The sequence below is a fragment of the Bombina bombina genome, unplaced genomic scaffold (assembly GCF_027579735.1).
Source record: "Bombina bombina isolate aBomBom1 unplaced genomic scaffold, aBomBom1.pri scaffold_620, whole genome shotgun sequence".
Taxonomy (NCBI): domain Eukaryota; kingdom Metazoa; phylum Chordata; class Amphibia; order Anura; family Bombinatoridae; genus Bombina; species Bombina bombina.
In genome coordinates this window covers 195,274-217,500 of record NW_026512401.1, presented here as the reverse complement: position 1 = coordinate 217,500, position 22,227 = coordinate 195,274, and the positions used below count along the sequence as shown (strand labels likewise).

The 22,227-nt window shown below is 37.0% G+C and overlaps 1 protein-coding gene across 1 annotated transcript in view; it reads right to left on the bottom strand.

The window, feature by feature from the left end:
* Window positions 1-22,227, bottom strand: part of LOC128644273 (calcium-binding and coiled-coil domain-containing protein 1-B-like) — a gene marked incomplete at its 3' end in the record, with an annotated part of 72,512 nt that overhangs the window by 38,950 nt on the left and 11,335 nt on the right. Inside the window, exons 4-6 of the mRNA XM_053696946.1 lie at window positions 16,613-16,715; window positions 10,642-10,832; window positions 1,757-1,915 (exon numbers count right to left, since the gene is read on the bottom strand). Coding sequence (XP_053552921.1) covers window positions 1,757-1,915; window positions 10,642-10,832; window positions 16,613-16,715 — 453 coding nt within the window. The remainder of the gene's footprint in view (window positions 1-1,756; window positions 1,916-10,641; window positions 10,833-16,612; window positions 16,716-22,227) is intronic.

Sequence of the window (22,227 nt, the reverse complement as noted above, 5' to 3'; positions counted from 1 at the left end):
GTAAATAAAATGTGGAAAAAAAATGCTGTCCATCTGGTTCTTTAAGCCTAGTGAAACTTCTCTTATTATTTATCTCTTTCCTTGCTAACTCGTGTCACTAACTGTCTCTCTCATATCTCATCTTGGATGTCCTCTCACTACCTCAAGCTAAATCTCTCCAAAACTGAGATCCTTATTTTCCCCCCTTCTTCAAAAATCTCCACCCCCCATGTCTCTATAACTGTTGACAACTCCATCATTACCCCAACCTCACTTGCCCAATGTCTTGGGGTCACACTTGACTCAGATCTTTCTTTCACTGCCGCTTCCACCTTAAAAACATTGCTAAAATTAGACATTTCCTTACACAAGACACAACAAAGATTTTAATCCACTCTCTCATCCTTTCCCGCCTCGACTACTGAAACTCTATCCTCTCTGGTCTCCCTAGCTGCCGCCTAGCTCCTTTACAATCCATAATGAATGTCTCTGCCAGGCTCATCTTCCTTGCACGTCACTTTTCATCTGCCGTACCTCTCTGCCAATCCCTTCACTGGCTTCCTCTTGCCTCCAGGATTAAACACAAAATTCTCACTGTGACACACAAAGCCGTCAATTGCATTGCTCCCCCCTACATCTCAGACCCTGTCTCCAGATACTCTCTCTCCCGTCCCCTTCGCTCCGCTCATGATCTCCTACTCTCCTCCTCTCTTGTTACCTCCTCACATTCCCGTCTACAAGATTTCTCAAGACTGGCTCCCATCTTATGGAACTCTCTGCCTCGCTCCAGAAGAATCTCCCCTAATTTTAAAAGCTTCAAGTGCTCCCTGAAGACTCTACTATTCAGGGACGCTTATAACCTACACTAACCTTCCTATCTCCACTGCTATCCCCTAAAACCCCATAGCATGTAAGCCTATGAGCCCAGCTGTTTGTAGTTCACTTTCATAAGAGCCGACTACAACCGTGCAACTCTCGGCAGGACCCTTCACCCATTTGATCCCTGTAATCGGTTTTATATACCACCCATGTTCATAGCGCTGCGGAACCTGTGGGCGCTCTACAAATACCTGATAATAATAATTTGTTAACACTGGATAATGATGACTAGAGGAATAGAAAATAAAAGTAGTGCTAATAATTATGAAATATTAGTTTGCACTTCATTCTGTAAGTACTGCTAGTTGGAATGTTTTTCTTTTATATATATATATATTTGTAATTAATTAAAGTACAGTACTTCCACAGCACTATAGTCCCCACTATGCAGCCTGGGAAGTATTTCTATATCCTAGTAAGTTAGCATTTGCCATTTACAGAACATAGTTTCAAGTCTCTGGTAATTTGGATATTAGGATGGATTACATGATGCCAAACATAATGAGAATTTTATGTTCTGAGGACATTCAGTGAATCATTACAAAGAAACTATTCAATAAATAAATAAATACAAATAAAAAACTCCCTAAAGGGAAAAAAGAGAACAATTACATCACTGTATTCATCATTTTAAAAGTCTTCAAACATAAAAACGTACTAAATCAGATGTCAGAAGAGTGTATTGTTTATAATTAGCTTTGCCATAGATTTTTTAGATCCACCATCATATTAAATAAACAAAATTAAATTGAGTAAATCTGTTTCACGGTGATATAATTAGGCAAACCACCCTCCCATGTGAGGCGTTACATGAGGCGAGACATTTGTTGTAGAAGCTTTGGGTATACACAGGATTATTGCTCAAAGTTTACAAATATTAAGAGCCACAAAATCATACCTGGTATTGCTGGCTGAGAGTTGCATGTTTCTTATCTGAAGATTCCAATGTGGCCTCAAGATGTTTGACTGCTTTTTGCAGAGTGCTCACATCTTCCTCCAGTTGAAGCCTAACCCTCATCAGATCATTTTTCTCCTGTTGGGACAGTTCCAACTGATTCTGAGGGGGAATAGACAAAAATGTAAGAGGCACAGGGTAGATAAAAATAAAAAATAAATACATTTTTAAATAAAAAATAAATCACAATTTTTTTATTTAAATCAAATTTTTTTATTAAAATAGGATTTTGTTTTTAAATAAAATGCTTTTTTGATGAAAAAAATATCAAAATATAGCTTCTATTTAAGGTAAATTATAATCCAAAGGTGATTCATCCCAAAATAAGGATACGTTATAATTATGTAGCATGAGGCCATGGGGAATATGTATCAAGGTCTGGCGGACCTGATCCGACACTGCGGATCAGGTTCGCCAGACCTCGCTGAATACGGCGAGCAATACGCTCGCCGTATTCAGCATTGCACCTAGAGCTCACAAGAGCTGCTGGTGCAACGCTGCCCTCTGCAGACTCGCGGCCAATCAGCCTCCAGCAGGGGGGTGTCAATCAACCCGATCGTACTCAATCGGGTTGTATTGTGGCGATGTTTATGGTCTTTGTGACCACTGCTTCATAACTGCTGTTTCTGGCGAGGCTGCAGGCTAGCCAGAAACACGGGGCATCAAGCTCTATTCGGAGCTTGATACATATGCCCCTATATATTCATGGCTGTAATGGTTTTGTTTGTTTTTTTGGATAAATGAATTCCATTAATTCATTCACAATGTCACACTCTCCCAGATGTTTCTGTAAGATTATTTTTGGTATTTTTTCTGTCAGATTCTATCACATATTCCTGGTTTTGTAGTTCTGAAAACTGTGAATTTGTGTCTGCAGAAATATCATGCATCTTCTTCAAAGCAAAAATGTTATAAAATAAACATAGCTGAGAAATACATCTTAAATGGACATAAACCCAAATGTCTTTCTTTCATGATTCAGATAGAACATACAATTTTCAGATTTAAAATTTACTTCATTCTCTTGATATCCTCTGTTGAAGGAGAGCAATGCTCTTCTGGGAGCTAAGTTAAAAGGACAGTCAAGTCAAAATTAAACATTCCTGATTTAATTTGAAACAACTTTCCAATTTAGTTTTTTCATCAATTGTGCTTTGTTCTTTTGGTATTCGTTTTTGAAAGCTAAACCTAGGTAAGCTCAAACTGATTTCTAAACCCTTGAAGGCTGCCTCTTATATCAGTGCATTTTGACAGTTTTTCACAGTTAGACAGTGCTAGTTTGTGTGTGTCATATAGATAACATTATGCTCACCCTGTGGAGTTATAGGAGACAGCACTGATTGGCTAAAATGCAAGTTTGTTAAAATAACTGTCTGTAGAGGCTTATATACAAGGTAATCACAGAGGTAAAAAGTGTATTAATATAACTGTATTGGTTATGTAAAACTGGAGAATGGGTAATAAAGGGATTATCTATCTTTTAAAACAATAACAGTTTTCAACTGCCCCTTAACTTATTGGGTAAGCCAATGACTTGCAGCTAGCTCACAGTAATGCATTGCTCTTGAGCCTACCTAAGTATGATTTTAACAATGGATACCAAAAGAATGAAGCAAATTAGATAATAGAAGTAAATTGGAAGGTTGTTGAACATTGCATGTTCTATCTGAATCATGATAGTTTAATTTTGACCTTACTGTCCCTGTTATGCCATTGCTTCCCTGCAATCCATGTACACAGAATTAACTCTTACTAAGTTTCGAGAAGCTCAATGAATACAAGATCGTTTGGAGTGGAATATATCTGCAGAAAGACCTGTGAGGACGGAGGGGCAAGAAGTAAAAAATAAATGTAAATTTTTTTAGTTATCATTATTTTTCTACTTCTAATAAAGCACAGCTGAAACGTTGATCAAATATAAACTTATTAAACTGGAGATGGTTCACCTCCCAATAATGTCATTCATTTTAATGATCTATCTATGTATTTCTAATGGTATATAACTAAATCCGTATTTTCTGATATAACTGGAAAAATAATCAAAATATTACTGGTTTCAACCAGTAATATTGTGTTTTTTTTTTAGGTGTACACCTATTTGAACACTGGCACATGTTTGCAACTTTTGTATCTTGTGATTTATGATTTTTTATTATCACTTGGATTCACATTTTGGACAACTTTTTTGAACACTATGGTATGAACTTTGTATTAGACTTTCATCACTTTTAACTTGCACACCATTCACTCTAATTCAGTGATCTAATTTTTAGGACATTTTAATCAATTATATGTAAACCCATTTGGTCTCGCAAGGAGCCTGTGCTACCATCCATCCCCATAAGGGATCGTTATAGGATATATCTCTGTACAGATTTAATCAGGATATATAGTTACAGCGTGGATAGATCTGTTTCAATTTACTGTTAGGATATTGCTTAATCTACTATATTCTCCACATGTGTTTAGATTATATTTTAATTTTAATATAGAGGTTTTTTTTACCTATTTTTAACATTTGTTCAATAAACTTCAGTTTAACCTCTACAGTATATTTCGGCACTAAAATCAACACTTGACAAAACTGCACCCTCCACTCTTTGACGTACTTCAATCACTCGACGGCAACCGTGGCACACTAAACAGACTAGATATCTTCAGCGATGCTCACGGCTGCTGAACGGCAGTGGAGGAAATCACGCACCTGTGCTGTTTCCAACATTATAAATTCACCCTTAAATCCTACAACTCTGCGCTCAGCCTGGCCAAACAAGTCTATTTCTCCTCCCTTGTGTCATCTCACGCATCCAACTCCAGAAAACTGTTCTCAACCTTTAACTCCCTTCTACGTCCGCCTGCCCCCCCCCGCCCACTACCAACCTCACTGCTCAAATTATTGCTGATTACTTCAAAAATAAAATTGACACCATTAGAAAAGAGATCTGCACCTCACACCCCTCAAACCCAGCAATCCTACCCAGCCCTTCTATTAACAAAAATCTATGTTACTTCCCTCCTGTAACAGAGGAAGAAGTCTCTGCACTCCTATCCTTGGCTCATCTCACAACCTGCCCACTTGACCCTATTCCTTCTCAACTTATTCCCTCTCTCTCTGCTTCACTAACCCCTACCCTAACTCATCTCTTTAACCAATCTCTCACCGCTGGCACATTTCCTGACACATTCAAGCATGCGTCAATCATACCAATCCTAAAAAAGCCCTTGCTTGGCCCCTCTATCGACCAGTCTCCTTTACTTCCCTTTGCTTCAAAATTATTGGAACGACTAGTCTATAATCGGCTAAATCAATTTCTCACAACTAACTCCTTACTTGATCCACTACAATCTGGTTTCCGCCCTAAACACTCAACAGAAACCGCTCTTGCTAAAGTAACAAATGACCTTTTATCAGCTAAAGCAAAAGGCCATTACTCCTTACTAATTCTTCTTGACCTGTCCGCAGCTTTTGACACAGTTGACCATCCTCTACTCCAAAAAATACTACATTCAGTTGGCATCTGAGACACAGCCCTCTCCTGGTTTGCATCATATCTTTCAAACAGCTCGTTTTCAGTTTAGTTTAACAACATATCTTGTGATCCTATGCCTCTCTCAGTTGTAGTACCACAAGGCTCTGTCTTGGGCCCCTTGCCTTTCTCTCTTTATACATCCTGCCTTGGAAAACTAATAGCCTCCTTTGGATTCCAGTACCACCTATATGCTGATGATACCCAAATCTATCTTTCCTCTCCTGATATCTCTCCCTCTTTACTCAACCAGATTCCTGACTGCCTCTCTGCAAATGTATCTTGGATGTCTTCACACTACCTCCAACTCAATCTGTCCAAAACTGAGCTGCTTCTTACCCCCCTCTTCGAGACAACCAACACCTGACATTTCTCTGATGGTTGGAGACTCTATTCTCAACACCTCACCCCAGGTCTGCTGCCTTGGGGTCACACTAGACTCAGAACTCACATTCAACCCACATATACAAGCGCTTACCAAATCCTGCCGTTCACACCTACGCAACATTTCAAGAATTCGTCCCTTCCTTACTCAAAAAACTACAAAAATACTTATTCATTCCCTCATTTTGTCACGCATTGATTATTGCAATCTACTCCTAAATGGCCTTCCAAAACACCGCCTCTCCTCCCTCCAATCTATTATGAATGCTTCGGCTAGACTCATCCACCTAAGTCGACGATCTACATCAGTTGCTCCGCTCTGCCAGTCTCTACACTGGCTCCCCATACACTCCAGAATACAATTTAAAGTATTAGCCCTAACCTACAAAGCACTCAACAGTCTAACTCCCAACTATATTTCCTCTCTTATGGTGAAATATTCCCCATCCCGTCCTCTTCGATCAACCTCTGACCTACGTCTCTACACTCCTGTTATCTCTACGTCCCACTCCCGCCTACAAGACTTCGCACGTGCTGCTCCTGTCCTCTGGAACTCTCTACCCCGCTCCATTAGAATGTCTCCAACCTTGTATAGCCTCAGACGATTCTTGAAAACTCAACTTTTCAGAGAGGCTTACCATCTCTCCTCCATCCCGCATCCGAACCAAACTAATACATGTACATGAACTGCCTGACTCACTGCTGCAAATACAACCGATGTAACAAGCTACCCCAACCTTATGTCTCTGCACCCTAAACCTATAGACTGTGAGCTCTCCGGAGCAGGGCCCTCTTCCTCCTGTACTAGATTTGTTTAGTCTTATTATCTTTGTCATTGTATACCCCTATCATTGTACCCAGCGCTACAGAATTTGGCAGCGTTATACAAATAAATGATAATAATAATAACCCTAATAAATCCTCCCTTCAGCTTATTAGCCCCTTTTTAAGGAGCTAACACTAGCGCTTTCCATCGCTTATCATTTGGTTCAATTTTCTGAGATCTGGTTGAGAGATCTTGCTCTTAGGAAAAGCCTGTGGGGTCGCATTTAGCACCGTAGATATCTGTTTAACTTTTGAATTCTAGACACAGACAGCAGGACGGCCAAAGATTTAAAGGCAGCTTCTTTAGCAATAATTCCATCTACACAGTTGCATATAAGAGCACTGCAAATTAGTTCTTTAGCCCAATAGAACCATGTTTCTCTAGACAAACCTTCAAGAATTCCTCTTCAGGTAAGGCTACTCCTTAGCTGCTGGCTAATAAAATGTAGACACTCCTCAGAAAATTTTTCTTCTGCCCAGATGAACATTTTTTTTTTAGATACCGCTCTTTATGGTTGGAGACATTTTGGAATTACCTTAGGGAAGTGGTCACTATAAGTCAATGGGGCCCATTTATCAAAGGGCTTGCGGACCTGATCCGACACTGCGGATCAGGTCCGCAAGACCTCGCTAAATGCGGAGAGCAATACGCTCTCCACATTTAACATTGCACCAGCAGCTCACAAGAGCTGCTGGTGCAACGCCGCCCCCTGCTGACTCGCGGCCAATCGGCCGCCAGCAGGGAGCTGTCAATCAACCCGATCGTATTCGATCGGGTTGATTTCCGGCGGTTCCTGTCCGCCTGCTCAGAGCAGGCGGACAGGGTTATGAAGCAGCGGTCTTTAGACCGCTGCTTCATAACTTGTGTTTCTGGCGAGTCTGAAGACTCGCCAGAAACACGGCCCTTCAAGCTCCATACGGAGCTTGATAAATGGGCCTGAATATGTCTACATATAATTATATTAACCAGCCAAGGTTTGTACACAGTAACAGAAAGGGTCAGTGATCTTCCCAACTTTCATTGACGAGTTGGATTTGCTTTGCTGTTGCTTAACTAGAAGCTGGTATATTTTAAGCATGGACTCATTTGGCCGACTTCACTGGCTTGCTATGCAAGGCTGTTTCCTGGTTTTCTTGTATACTTTCACAAAATTCTACTGATTCAATCTTCTTGGTTTAGTACAAGCAGCAATAGGTAGGAGGGAATTTTCAGACATTAATTCCTCAAATATAGATAGAGGTATTCAAATTGAAATGGGTAAATTTGATACAGACCTACCAGTACAGAATTTGGTTCTACAAGTGTATCAGAGAAAACCAAATGTATACTTACCAATTAATTAACTTTTGCAAACTAATAGAGGAGCTATATGAATGCCTGCCCTGTCATTCATTTTGCTATTTACCTGGTCTGTCCTCTCAAATTCCTTTTCCTTCTTCTCTCCAAACTGCTTCTTGTTTGGAAGGAAGTAAGAAGGTGAGGGATAAATAGGGAGCTCAATTCCTTCAATGTTTTGGGAGAAGTTTCTACCTACTGCATAGGTCATATACCAACTAAAGCTAAATATAGTTTTACTAAAAGTGTGAAGACATTGATTTATATGTAGGTAAGAAGTATCAACCTCTCTGTGTGTGTTTTTTAAGTTTGATAAGTGGCACACTTGTAGATACCTCATTTAAAATGCATATTACAAACCACCATAATAGTATATCAACATTAAAGGGACATGAAACACAACATTATAGACACAACAGATAGAAAATACAATTTTAAACAATTTTCTATTAATTAATTACTATAAAATAATTATATTATCAAATTTGCTTCATTCTCTTGGTACGTCCTTCGTTGAATAAGCAGCAATGCACTACTGGGAGCTAACTGAATGCATTGGGTGAGCCAATAACATGAGTCATATATGTGCAGCCTCCAATCAGCAGCTTGTGAGCCTACCTATGTATCCTTTTCAACAAAGAATACAAAGAGAACAAAACTAATTAAATAATAAAATTAAAATGGAAAGTTGTTTAAAAGCACATGCTCACTCTGAATCATGAAAGAAAAAGTTTGTTTTTCATGTACCTTTAAATAAACAGATTATACCTCAAACAAAGTTGTGTATATAAATAGGAGGCTCTCTGACAAATGAAAAATAAAAAAAATGAACCTTTTAACTATTACATACTAAGTCAGTCCATACAATATTTCACAGTCTCCAAATAGATTGATAGTACTCAGGCAGCAACTTGTGAGAAGTGTTGGCCCACCACATTCATGTGCACGCTGAAATAAGATAAAAACAAGGGTTTTCCAAATGTGTACTTTAGCAATTCTGATGATGTGGGTACATTATTTTGTGTTGAGTACTGTTATTTAAAGCTAAAATAAGATGAAAACAAGGGCGCCACATTGCCTAGCACAGTCTTTATATAGTAGTAAATGCAAATGTAAAAATGGCATTCACTTTAGACGCACACCTCCAGGTGCTCTATGCACAAGCTGGGACTTCACTGCCGCCCAGCAGACTGGGCAGCAACAATCAGCGCACCCAGTATAGATGAGAAAAATATATGGCACTCAGAGCGTCAACTATTCTTTATTCAATGCTTCAATACTTCAATTCCATCATTTGCAGATAAACGGCAAACATATGAGGAAAATCAGGCAGCTCAGGTCAAGCTAGGTCAAACGCGTTTCATAGTATCAAAACATAACTTCCTCGATGACCAGCAGACTGGCCCACAGTTGTGAAGTTCCAGTTTGTGCATAGAGCACGTGGAGGTCCATTCATAAATTGAATGCTATTTTTACATTTGCCTTGACTACTATATAAAGACTGTACTAGGCCATGTGGCGCCCTTGTTTTTATCTTATTTTAGCTTTAAATAACAGTACTCAGGACAAAATAATGTACCCACATCATCAGAATTACTAAAGTACACATTTGCAAAAACCCTATATATAAAGAAGAAACTTACATCTACATTTTGATAATGATTGTAGAATTTATTTTACACAATGAAGGAATACTATTTTTGTAGTAATCAATATTTGCAAAATATATGTTTACAGATATGTCTTTGGTATAAATAATGCACATATAGTTACAGGAAATGACGGGACAAATAAATAGATTAATGCAAAATGTTAAACTGAAAAACTCCAAAAGTCACACACAGTTGTATATAAAGTCTCTTCCCTCCCCCCATATAAAATTTATTGTTTTGTTTTTTGATACACTGTGTGAAATTATTTTTCAAGTGCTGTAACAGATCATCCTTTATCCATCTATTTTTATAAAACAAACAAGTCTTATGAACAGAACAGTACCGCAATTTAACTTCAGGACAGAAAAAGCCAAACAGTGGCATAGCAATACCATCCTAAGTGTTAAAACGGAACTTAAAGGGACAGTTTACCCAACATTTTTCTCCCCTTTAATTTGTTCCCAATGATCCACTTTACCAGCCCAAGTATATTAAATTGTTTACAAGTATTTTCATTAGCTTTATATTGGCATTTGAAATAGTTTATTTTGCCTGTGGTATCCCCACCCATCCTGAAAGTTTTTGGTCTCAAGGCCAAGCTGTGATAACACAGTCAGTAGAAGAAATTTTACTCCCAGTGGGTTATAGAAGAGATAAGGTAATACAATGTTAATTTTCCATTGTTCTCTCCAAGTATTGGTGATTGGTTTATGGACAGATACAAGATAAAGAAGCAGGTATATTTACACAATGTGATAAATTAATAAGATCTGATTATACCTACAAGCTCAACCCATTTTATTAGGTTGTGGCTTCAAAGCACAAAATCAGTTATTTCATATACACAAATAAGCCTTAAAAAACAAATCTCATACATTTTATACTCTGTAGCTGGTAAAAAAAGTAATTGGAAACACATTAAGGGAAAAACAATTTTATAGTATACTGTCCCTTTAAACCTACTCCAAAATGCTCTATGAACAGCTGTAATAAATACATTTAAATTATTTAAAATGATTAAATATTGGTAACACAGTCATCAATATGGTGGTATCATTATTGTTGCCATGCACATGAAAAGAAAAACACACATTGCTTTAGTACCTGTAGGAAAGTGGCTTTGGGAATAACTAAAAGCATGTCCAGAGAAGCTTCTTCATCTTCCAAAGTAACCATATCCTCCATAGGTAACGGCTCACTAAAAACAAAGGCTTCACTGTGTCCTCTCACAGTACCATGCCGATCCACGTAACGAAAATGGTACTGCTGATCCCCAGGCCGTGGAAGATAATATGCTGTTGTGGTAAGAAGCATACTTCATTTAGTGTGCTGTAGTATAATAATTAGGACAATTACATTTAGTAATGCAAAATATACACTTTATTGGTCAACAAAACGAACAAAAATAAACCATGCCACTGTTTAATAGGTCATATGCGTGTAACAAATACAACACTGTTTGCTTCTATGCAAATTTCAATTTTAGACATTCTCAGTCATCATTAACTTTCCTATTATGTTTTTGTATCTGTACCTTAAAGGGAAATTACAACCAAAATGTTTCTTTCATTATTTAGATAGACCATACAATTTTATACAAGTGTTTAACCTACTTCTATTATCAAATTTGCTTCTCCTGGCATCCTTTGCTGAAGAAGCAGGAATGCACAACTTGGAGCTACCTAAACATATTGGGTGAGCCGTTGACAAGAGGCATATATGTGCAACAACCAATCAGCAGCTAGCTCACAGTAGTGCCTAGCTACTCCTGTGCCTAACTAGGTATGTTTTTTTCTTACCAAAGTATACCAAGAGAACAAAGCAAATTAGATAATAGAAGTCAAATTGAAAATTATTTACATCTATATGGCCTCTCTGAATCATGACATTTTAAATTTTACTATCCCTTTAACTGATATTACTTTTAATTTTAAATTATTGTTTTTTTCTACTTCTTATATTTATTCCGCTATGTTCCTCAGCTTTTGTGACATAGAATTTGTATTTTCAGTAAATATGACCACATTCAACTGATTTTGAATAGTTGCGTTTGGTATCTGCTTATAGGACTATTTATATACATATAGAACTACACAGGAGTACATTATTTAAAATGTCACAAATAAAATAAGCAGAACAAGTGTAAATTAAACATGAGTGAGAGCAATCGTGCATAAACCCAAGGTACACCCATGAAACAGACCAGAATGTTAAAAGGTGATGGTTGTTTAATGAAAAAGATCTAAAATATAAGAAGACTGATGTGCAAATATGTTGTCCAACTGGCATACAAAATGTGATGGTTTTCAATGCAAAAAAATGAAATGAAATGGCTTTGGTTTGGAAAATAGCATATTGCACTGCAAAAAAACTGCCTGAAGAACACTAGAATGAAGCCTTATATAACCTTTTTTTAAAGAATTTGGTTCCTAAACACCAGCATTATTCCAAATAATATCCTGGTGTGACTTCTTGTAGCTTCTCTTTCATTTCCTTGGTATGTCACAGTATTATGGCTGTAGCATCTTATTTCAACAAATTATTTTTGTTTGCATTACAGCAATTTTAAACAATTTACATCTAAAATACAGGAGTAGGGTCTGGGTCCACTACCACAATTTGCTTTTATGTCAGCGTTTCTGCCAAAATATACAGTAATTCTCAAACCACATTATTCTAACACTCTAGTGCATACTAAAGAGTTTCTAGAGATGCCACAGTGTGTTTAGCCTTTTTCATTTTTAAATATTATGAAAGATGTACAATTATTATTATTATTATTCTTTATTTATAAAGCGTCAACAGATTCTGCAGCACTGGCCATGGGTACAAGGATAAAAGTACAATGGAGAAACAATACAATAAAAGACAAAATTTTAAAGACAAATACAGGGGGAATTGAGGGCCCTATTCCCATGGGAACTTAAAATCTAGATGGGAAGGATGGGAAACAGCAGTTGGGGACTGCAAAGGTAAGAATGATATTAGTGAGGAGATAGATTAGGGAAACTGTTAGGTTAGTGAAGTTCATTTGTTAATGAGTCGGGTGATAGGCTTCCCTGAACAAAAAGGTCTTTAGGGAACGTTTAAAGGACGAGAGGTTCGGAGAGAGTCTGACGGCTCGAGGAAGTGCGCTCCAGAGGGTTGGTGCCGCACGAGAGAAGTCCTGTAGTCTAGCATGAGAGGAGGTGATGGTAGAGGACGCAAGGAGCAAGTCAATGTTGGATCTTAGGGGGTGGGATGGAGTATATTTGTTGATGAGTAAGGACAGGTAGGGTGGGACAGCATTGGTGAGGGCTTTGTAGGTCAGGGTGAGAATTTTGAATTTAATTCTGCTGTGAATGGGGAGCCAGCAAAGGGACTCACAGAGAGGTGCAGCAGAAACGGAGCATCGAGAGAGGTGGATTAGCCTGGCAGATGCATTTAGGATGGATTTAAGGAGAGAGAGGCAGGCCCATTAGCAAGTTATTACAGTAGTCAAGTCGGGAAATTATCAGGGAGTGGATTAGCAGTTTAGTAGTTTTGTCACTCAGAAAGGGACGAATTTTGGAGATATTGTGTAGGTGGTTGCGGCAGGATGAAGAGAGCAGTTGGATGTGGGGAATGAAGGACAGATTTGAGTCAAGCGTGACTCCGAGGCAGCGGACTTGGGGTGATGGGGAGATAGTGGTGCCGCCAACAGTGATGGAAAAATTAGAAACTGTAGTAGAGTTAGAGTGGGGGAGGGGTTAGAAGTAGTTCGGTCTTGGACATGTTTATTTTTAGGTGGTGAGAGGCCATCGAGGAGGAAATGCCAGATAAGCAGTCGCTGATGTGAGAATTGACAGAAGGAGAGAGTGTAGGGGGGGAAAGGTAGATCTGGGTATTATCAGCATAGAGGTGGTAGTTGAAGCCATAGCTGTTGATAAGTTTACCCAGTGAAGAAGTGTAAATAGAGAAGAGTAGAGGACCCAGGACAGAGCCTTGAGGTACTCCGACAGAGGCAATGGAGAGGAGGAGTCACCAGCAAAAGAGATGGAGAAGGATCTGTTAGAGGGATAAGAGTGAATCCAGGAGAGGGCAGTGTCACAGAGCCCAAGAGAGCTGAGAGTCCGTAGAAGGGGATGGCCAACAGTGTCAAAGGCAGCAGAGAGGTTAAGTAAGATGAGTATAGAGTAGTAGCCTTTGTTTTTAGCAGAAAGGAGATTGTTAGTAACCTTGGTGAGGGCAGTCTCAGTTGAGTGTTGGGGACGGATTGCAGGGGGTCGAGCAGTGAGTTGGAGGACAGGAAGTGGGTTAGGTGATCGAAAACTAGTTTTTCAATTATTTTTTAAGCTAGCGGGAGCAGTGATATTGGGCGGTAGTTTTCAGGAGAGTTAGGGTCAAGGGAGGGTTTTTTGAGGATGGGGGTGACCTTTGCATGTTTGAAGGAGCCAGGGAATGAGCCGGTAGAAAGGGATAGATTGAATATGTGGGTAAGAGCCAGAGTGAGGGTGGGAGACAGAGAAGGTATTAGATGTGAAGGAAAAGGGTCAAGTGGGTAGGTAGTGAGGAAGACAATAGGGAAGCCACTTCACTCTCAGTGGTTGGGAGGAGGGTGCATAGAGCGGCAGAGGGGGTGACTGGGAGCAAAGTTGGGAGACTGCAGGTTTGTGTTGAGATGTTTCTTCGGATGGTAACTGTTTTATTGAAAAAGTAGTCAGCCAGGTCTTGAGCACTGAACGCAGATGAGGGGGGTGGTGCAGGTGGGTAAAGAAGAGAGTTGAAAATGGAGAAGAGTATTTTACAATGGGGTTGAGAACCATGCAAACCAGCACACATTGGACTTCTGATACACCTGGCACAGGTTTGATGTGTGTCCTACTGGAAAATGATTTCTATGTCACATAACTTTAAGCGAGAAGTGATGACATACGTCTGCAGAATATAGTGGTACTTTTCTTATGTCAAAATGTGTGTAATCTTATGGAAGTCACCGCCTCCTAAAAAGGCCAAGCATCTGTATATATTCCTATACCATATTTATTTATAGATTTTAAACACTGTGATGTTAGAATCTCATGCAGGTGTCTTCTCACATGAACTTTGTGACTGCAACCAAACATTTATAAAAAAATATTTGTCAAAAAAACAGGATGCTTTACAGTTTTCCACTGTGAAATGTATGTATTGTTTGCCCCACACTAAACATGTACATTTGTTTTTATTAATTTAAAAAAAAAAATGTTTTACCAAGAAGGCCTTACTCAGTCTTTTGACTATGCATTTGCTTACTGGGGTAGGACATTCCTGGTTCAGTTGGGCTTAAAAGGACATTCCGGTCAACATTTAAAAATGAAATGCACATAGATGAATTACATCTTAGAATAAAAACATCTGCAATATACATGTATTGGCAAAAATGCTTCTAGAAAAAGTTAACATTTTTCTCTGCATGTGCATGTGAAGCATAGCTGGATATTCTCAGTGCACCAGCATTTTACATACTGCAGCTGCTCAGAGTGTCAGTGGGCGCTTTTATCATGTCAGCAATGAACAAATTGAGTAATTAAAAGATGGTACAAACACTTTAGGCTCTCTGAGCCAGTGCTGTGTTTAAAATGCTGGTGCAGACTGCAAACTTAAATATACATTTAAAACAGATTTAGTTTTTATTATAAGAATTTTTGCTAATACAAGTATATTACAAAAATCCTTCTATTTAAAACTGAAATTCATTCAGGTGAACTCTAATTTTGGCTGGAATGTCCCTTTAAATTGTGGATGCAGATGCTGTTCTTTTCCATAATGATGTCAGATTGATATACAGTATTGGTCTTATGATGGTATGGTTGCTTGGTCTGTCTGGTCTTGCTTTGGATTACATTTTTTTAGTTTTAGAACATCTCTTTAGTGTGCACTGTGGTGCCTTCTTAAAAGTATTCAAATTAGCTGCAATTTGATGCTGGGGAAATTTTTCAAAATCTAATAAAAATGATTTATAAAAAACATTGCACACAAAAGTTATAAGGGCTCAAAGACATTTAACATAGAGAGACATACATATACATAATATGTATGTATATATACAAGTTTAACTGTGTGTACATGTGTATTTATATGTGTGTATATGTATTTACAGACATATACACATACAAAAACACAAATATATTCATATATATAAGTGCATTACAGTTAAGTAGCTGAAACATGTAAAAACATATTTATGCAATATTAATATTTAAAAGGACAGTTTACTCAAAAAATGTCTCCCCTTTAATTTGTTCCCAATTATCCACTTTACCTGCTGGAGTTTATTAAATTTTTTAAAGGTATTTCCTTTACCTTTATATTGGCATTTGAAATAGCCTGGGGTATGCCCACCTATTCTGAAAGTTTCCGGCCTTAGCTCCAAGCTATAGATAAGCTGTGTAAACACAGCCAGCAGAAGAAATAACACTCCCAAAGGGGTATAGAGGTGATAGGGTAATAAAATGTTAATTTCCCATTGTTCTCTCCAAGTATTGGTCTTTGTTATACGGACAGATATAAGATAAAGAAGCATGTATATGTATATAATGTGATAAAGTAATAAGATCTGATTATACCTTCAAGCTCAACCCATTTTATTAGGTTGTGGCTTCAAAACACAAAATCAGCTAATTCATATACACTAATAAACCTTAAAAAGCAAATCTCATACATTTTATATTCCGCAGCTGGTAAAAAAAGTAATTGGAAACACATTACCGGTAAAGGAAAAACACGTTTACAGTATACTGTCCCTTTAATAAATTGTTTTACTGTGTATTTACTGTAAATATTTTACATTCCAATGTTCATCAAATAGGGGAATATGCTCTATGTATTTTTAAATAGATATTCTGATTTATATATCTATATCTTTTTAAATACCACTCCAATTGTAATCTGGCTTATAGTGTTATAATGGTTTTGAAAATGTATACCCAAATGATGTTTGAAGAGGATATCCACATACATGACAATATCAAATAAAGATTTAATAAAGAGCTAAAATGAATTTATCTCATTGTTAAATAATGTTTTCTTCAATAATAACTGATAACTATGTTTTACTGCTTTTAATAAATCAAACCTTGAAACTGCACACTGCACTGAGATGCCAAACTTTCTCCACAGTTCTCAGGAGGCACTGTCCAAACAAATGTGTCATAATCACGCACAGAGGGAGCTCCTACCTGAAAAACAAAGTGAATTTGCACAGCTTGATATATCTAATCAGACCATTTAGCACATGGATAAAAGCATAAAAAAACAACGGTCTACCATTTTATTATTGCACTGTTGCTTGGATATAACTATGTGTTTAACCCCTGTAAAGAAATTAAACACATAATTATAGTCCACTCCACAGTAGCAACGCACTACTGGGAGCTAGCTAAACACATCTGTTAAGCCAATGACATGAAGCATATGTAGCCACCAATCCCAAGCTTGCTCCCAGTAGTGCATTGCTGCTCCTGAGCACACCAATGTATGCTTTTCAACAAAGGATACCAAGAGAAAGAAGTACATTTGACATTAGAAGTAAATTGAAAATTGTCTGCTCTATCTGAACAATTAAAAAGTTTAATTTTGACTTTCATGTCCTTTTAAGCCTCAGCTACAAATATGTTTGCATTTTCATATCCTCTGAAAAAAACAACCACCCAGGTTTTTTTTTTCTTTCCCACCATCTAGATTCATGAATGAATCACATTTTTCTATTGTCTTTTTTATTGAGGCACATATCAATTGCAACAATAGCAATACATGTAATTATAGCCAAACAAAAGACACACATAACTTATATGTGTGTAGAATCATCATATATACTAAAAAAAAATGTGCAGTGTTTCTGGTATAAACCTAAACAGACCAGAGGCCTAACTTAAGTTTTTGGTGTAACCATACTTATTGAAGCAGACATTTCCTATCAGTTAGTGAAGTAGCCTCACTTGGACCACTAATTCTGCAGTAAACCCTTAGCAGAAAGGAACTTCACTTTTCAGTAATTTCTCATACAAACTTTAATTTTTTGGTTGTTAAGAATAACAACAACCCAGAAGTCTTTAGAAGGGATATTCACTACAATAAGACCAATAAGTCTGATAATATTTACACTTGGTCGCCCAATTCAGTTAGAAGAGAATAAAGATGAGACAAGCAAATAAGAGGGGGAGATATTGGGCTTGTAAAATAGAGCTTTCTGCGTGGCAATGAGATAAAAGGAAACGTGTATAGGAGGCAGGAAGGCTTCAGAAAATATGAGTGAGGGAAAAGAAAAAAAATAGAGGTGGAAAAAGGAAAACCATTTTGCTTCTTTTCTGAGTTCTCTGTATCTCTTCCACCTCCTCCGTCCATCCCAGTAATGCACACTACTTTAACTCCAAAGAGATCAGTAGTATATTGCAACTTATTGTGGCACTAAGGCCACATAGCCCAGAGAGCATTGAAGTGGGTCACCCTATTGCCAGTGACAGCAACACCACATTTCATCATTTGCAGATATTCCAGGTTGTACAAAGGTGGAAGTTGAAAGGAGGAACTGCTGAATCCCCCCCCCCCCCCCCCGGCAACAAAGAGCTTGGCAGCTGTGACGAGTATAAGGCAAAAATGATGAGTGAGGAAGGACATGGAATAGGGATATGAGCGGTGTCCAAGGAATGATGATAACCTTAAAGTGAATGTAAACTTTCACGAATTTCACTTTCACTGAAAGGAGGTTGTGTACTGATGTCCAGAACCATTGTTGGCATGGGCTTGATAGGGTGAAGTCCTAATTGAGCAGAAGTCCCAAGAAGTCATCAGGCTTTCTAGTCTCAAAAATTCAAACCGCAGCATATTGGGAAAATTATATATCTTTTTTAATCTGTAGAAAGTTAAGAGCCTGTTTTGTGGAAAAGGCTAATGACTGTAAGAATCCCACAAGATTTACTGGTTGTCAAATGTGTATTGGGTAATGCTGGCAAAAGTCCTCCTATCAAGTGTAATGGGGATGGATGAGGGGGCTATTTGTTGATGGTGGTGCAGTCTGACCCCAGTAATGAAGCAGAACTGGATTCATTATTCAGAAAAGAGTAGAGTCAGAAATGTTAATTTCTGGCTCCAAGGGCAGATTGCATTTTTTAGCACTTACTGTCCCCTATTACTAATATAGGTATCAAAACCTTGAATAGGAAAGAGATGTGGGTGGAGCAGCATATGTCTAAAATTAAAACCTAACTTTTATTTCAACACTTAAAAAAAGAAGAAAAAATGATAATAACATACAATTAAAAACACAAATTCGCGTAGAACTTGGAAATTAGGGTTAAATTGTACCCTGTGTTTAGTATTTGGATGGGGTAACGATATGAGAGAGGGGTATCAATATTCAGATATTATAGTTCTAGAATAAGGTTATCTGAAGAGCTGATGTAAGTGTGGATTCTCTTGTATCTCTGACACCTGTGTTATTGTGTCAAATTATTGTTGTGAATGCCTATAGTGTTACTACAAATGTTTTATCTCTCTGATCTAACTGGATAATATACACCTCCTCTATTGGGCTTGTGTTACAAGCTGAGATGATGAAGTATCGTACTCAATTAAATTTATGAGAGAATAAACTGTTATGATTTAAGATTTTAGTATTGTGTATATATACAGAAGTGATTCTGCTATATGTATTGAACTTGTATGATTTAGGATTTTAGTATTGTATATATATGCAGAAACGATTCTGCTGTATTTATTGAAGTTTAAATATTGAGAAGAAATGTATAAATCGAGTTGCAGTGTGTTGTAAAGATAAGTGCCTTTAGCTAATGCTTAAATAGCAATTTATATATTAGTTCTTACACACGTAATATGAGCATTCCCCTTATTTCTGGGGTACTCTGCTTTATCCAGAAGTTGTTATATCTTTTCTCTTAATTTTATTTAAGTGAACAGATTTTTTTAAAACATGCATATAGACGCTTCTATATATATGTATTTAGTTATTTAACTCGTTAATACCGATATTTGTATCAATAGTTGGAGATGATATAGATTAATACTTGTGATCAATGTCTTAGTGTGATAATGAGACTTGGTTGTTATTGTGCTTATTGTTCAGTCTATTTGTTCTAGTAAACATGGATACTAGTGGAGTATTGGGGTCGCAAGCTTCAAATGAAATAGTTATTGGTTCTATTTTATATATAGAATCAAGTCAGTATCGAGCTGGTTGCTATTTCCCCTTAGTATCTATGTTGGCTTTGAGTTAAATACAGTTTTGTGTGATTCAGTATGTTACATTGTTTTGTATATTTTTAAATTTTCTCAGAAGTCACTACACTTGACCTAATGTATTGTTTCTTTATTTGCTGACACTGTTGTATATGTTTGGTCTATTCAGTCTTAGATCTTGCTTGCTAGTACAGGATTTGTTCACAATATTGTTTATATATTCTTGCGGTTCACTTGTATTATTAATTAATACGGTCGGCTGTATAATACCGCAATGGTTTTATATATCTAAACCCTGATAGCTTTCTTATATAAATTTCTTATATTTATATAGCTCTTTATAATTATGCTATTGGGTAGACCAAACAAATGTGGGTCTTAATTTGTTAAAATAACAACTGAGCTGAGTCAGCAATAGTCCCCCGGTTTCCAGCAGTATTGTTTGGGAGCCGGTATATTTTTAGGTATAACAGTCGTGTGATCTTTTAGAGTGTTGACTAGCGTCAGATAGATTGTAGTATATTCCGGTCAAGTAATACTGAAACTTCTATAACGGCAATTACTTAATAAAGTTCGGAGTCACACTTGTTTTCTTTTCACATTCACACTATATTATGGTTTCGTTATCCTTGCATTCACAACGTATTTAAGTAATACTGAATCTAGAAACATCCACTTCAGCTTCCCCCAACTTGTTTTTACATTAATCCCCAATACTCATTCATGCATTCATTGTTTTATCTAAGTTCTACGTTCTTTTGCTGATTAAAAACTAAATGGGTTGAAATCGAGATGTCAACCTCTCCCTAACATGTTTCGCCGTTTGTAATTCCGGCTTTTTCAAAGGGACCCTTTGAAAAAGCCGGAATTACAAACGGCGAAACATGTTAGGGAGAGGTTGACATCTCGATTTCAACCCATTTAGTTTTTAATCAGCAAAAGAACGTAGAACTTAGATAAAACAATGAATGCATGAATGAGTATTGGGGATTAATGTAAAAACAAGTTGGGGGAAGCTGAAGTGGATGTTTCTAGATTCAGTATTACTTAAATACGTTGTGAATGCAAGGATAACGAAACCATAATATAGTGTGAATGTGAAAAGAAAACAAGTGTGACTCCGAACTTTATTAAGTAATTGCCGTTATAGAAGTTTCAGTATTACTTGACCGGAATATACTACAATCTATCTGACGCTAGTCAACACTCTAAAAGATCACACGACTGTTATACCTAAAAATATACCGGCTCCCAAACAATACTGCTGGAAACCGGGGGACTATTGCTGACTCAGCTCAGTTGTTATTTTAACAAATTAAGACCCACATTTGTTTGGTCTACCCAATAGCATAATTATAAAGAGCTATATAAATATAAGAAATTTATATAAGAAAGCTATCAGGGTTTAGATATATAAAACCATTGCGGTATTATACAGCCGACCGTATTAATTAATAATACAAGTGAACCGCAAGAATATATAAACAATATTGTGAACAAATCCTGTACTAGCAAGCAAGATCTAAGACTGAATAGACCAAACATATACAACAGTGTCAGCAAATAAAGAAACAATACATTAGGTCAAGTGTAGTGACTTCTGAGAAAATTTAAAAATATACAAAACAATGTAACATACTGAATCACACAAAACTGTATTTAACTCAAAGCCAACATAGATACTAAGGGGAAATAGCAACCAGCTCGATACTGACTTGATTCTATATATAAAATAGAACCAATAACTATTTCATTTGAAGCTTGCGACCCCAATACTCCACTAGTATCCATGTTTACTAGAACAAATAGACTGAACAATAAGCACAATAACAACCAAGTCTCATTATCACACTAAGACATTGATCACAAGTATTAATCTATATCATCTCCAACTATTGATACAAATATCGGTATTAACGAGTTAAATAACTAAATACATATATATAGAAGCGTCTATATGCATGTTTTAAAAAAATCTGTTCACTTAAATAAAATTAAGAGAAAAGATATAACAACTTCTGGATAAAGCAGAGTACCCCAGAAATAAGGGGAATGCTCATATTACGTGTGTAAGAACTAATATATAAATTGCTATTTAAGCATTAGCTAAAGGCACTTATCTTTACAACACACTGCAACTCGATTTATACATTTCTTCTCAATATTTAAACTTCAATAAATACAGCAGAATCGTTTCTGCATATATATACAATACTAAAATCCTAAATCATACAAGTTCAATACATATAGCAGAATCACTTCTGTATATATACACAATACTAAAATCTTAAATCATAACAGTTTATTCTCTCATAAATTTAATTGAGTACGATACTTCATCATCTCAGCTTGTAACACAAGCCCAATAGAGGAGGTGTATATTATCCAGTTAGATCAGAGAGATAAAACATTTGTAGTAACACTATAGGCATTCACAACAATAATTTGACACAATAACACAGGTGTCAGAGATACAAGAGAATCCACACTTACATC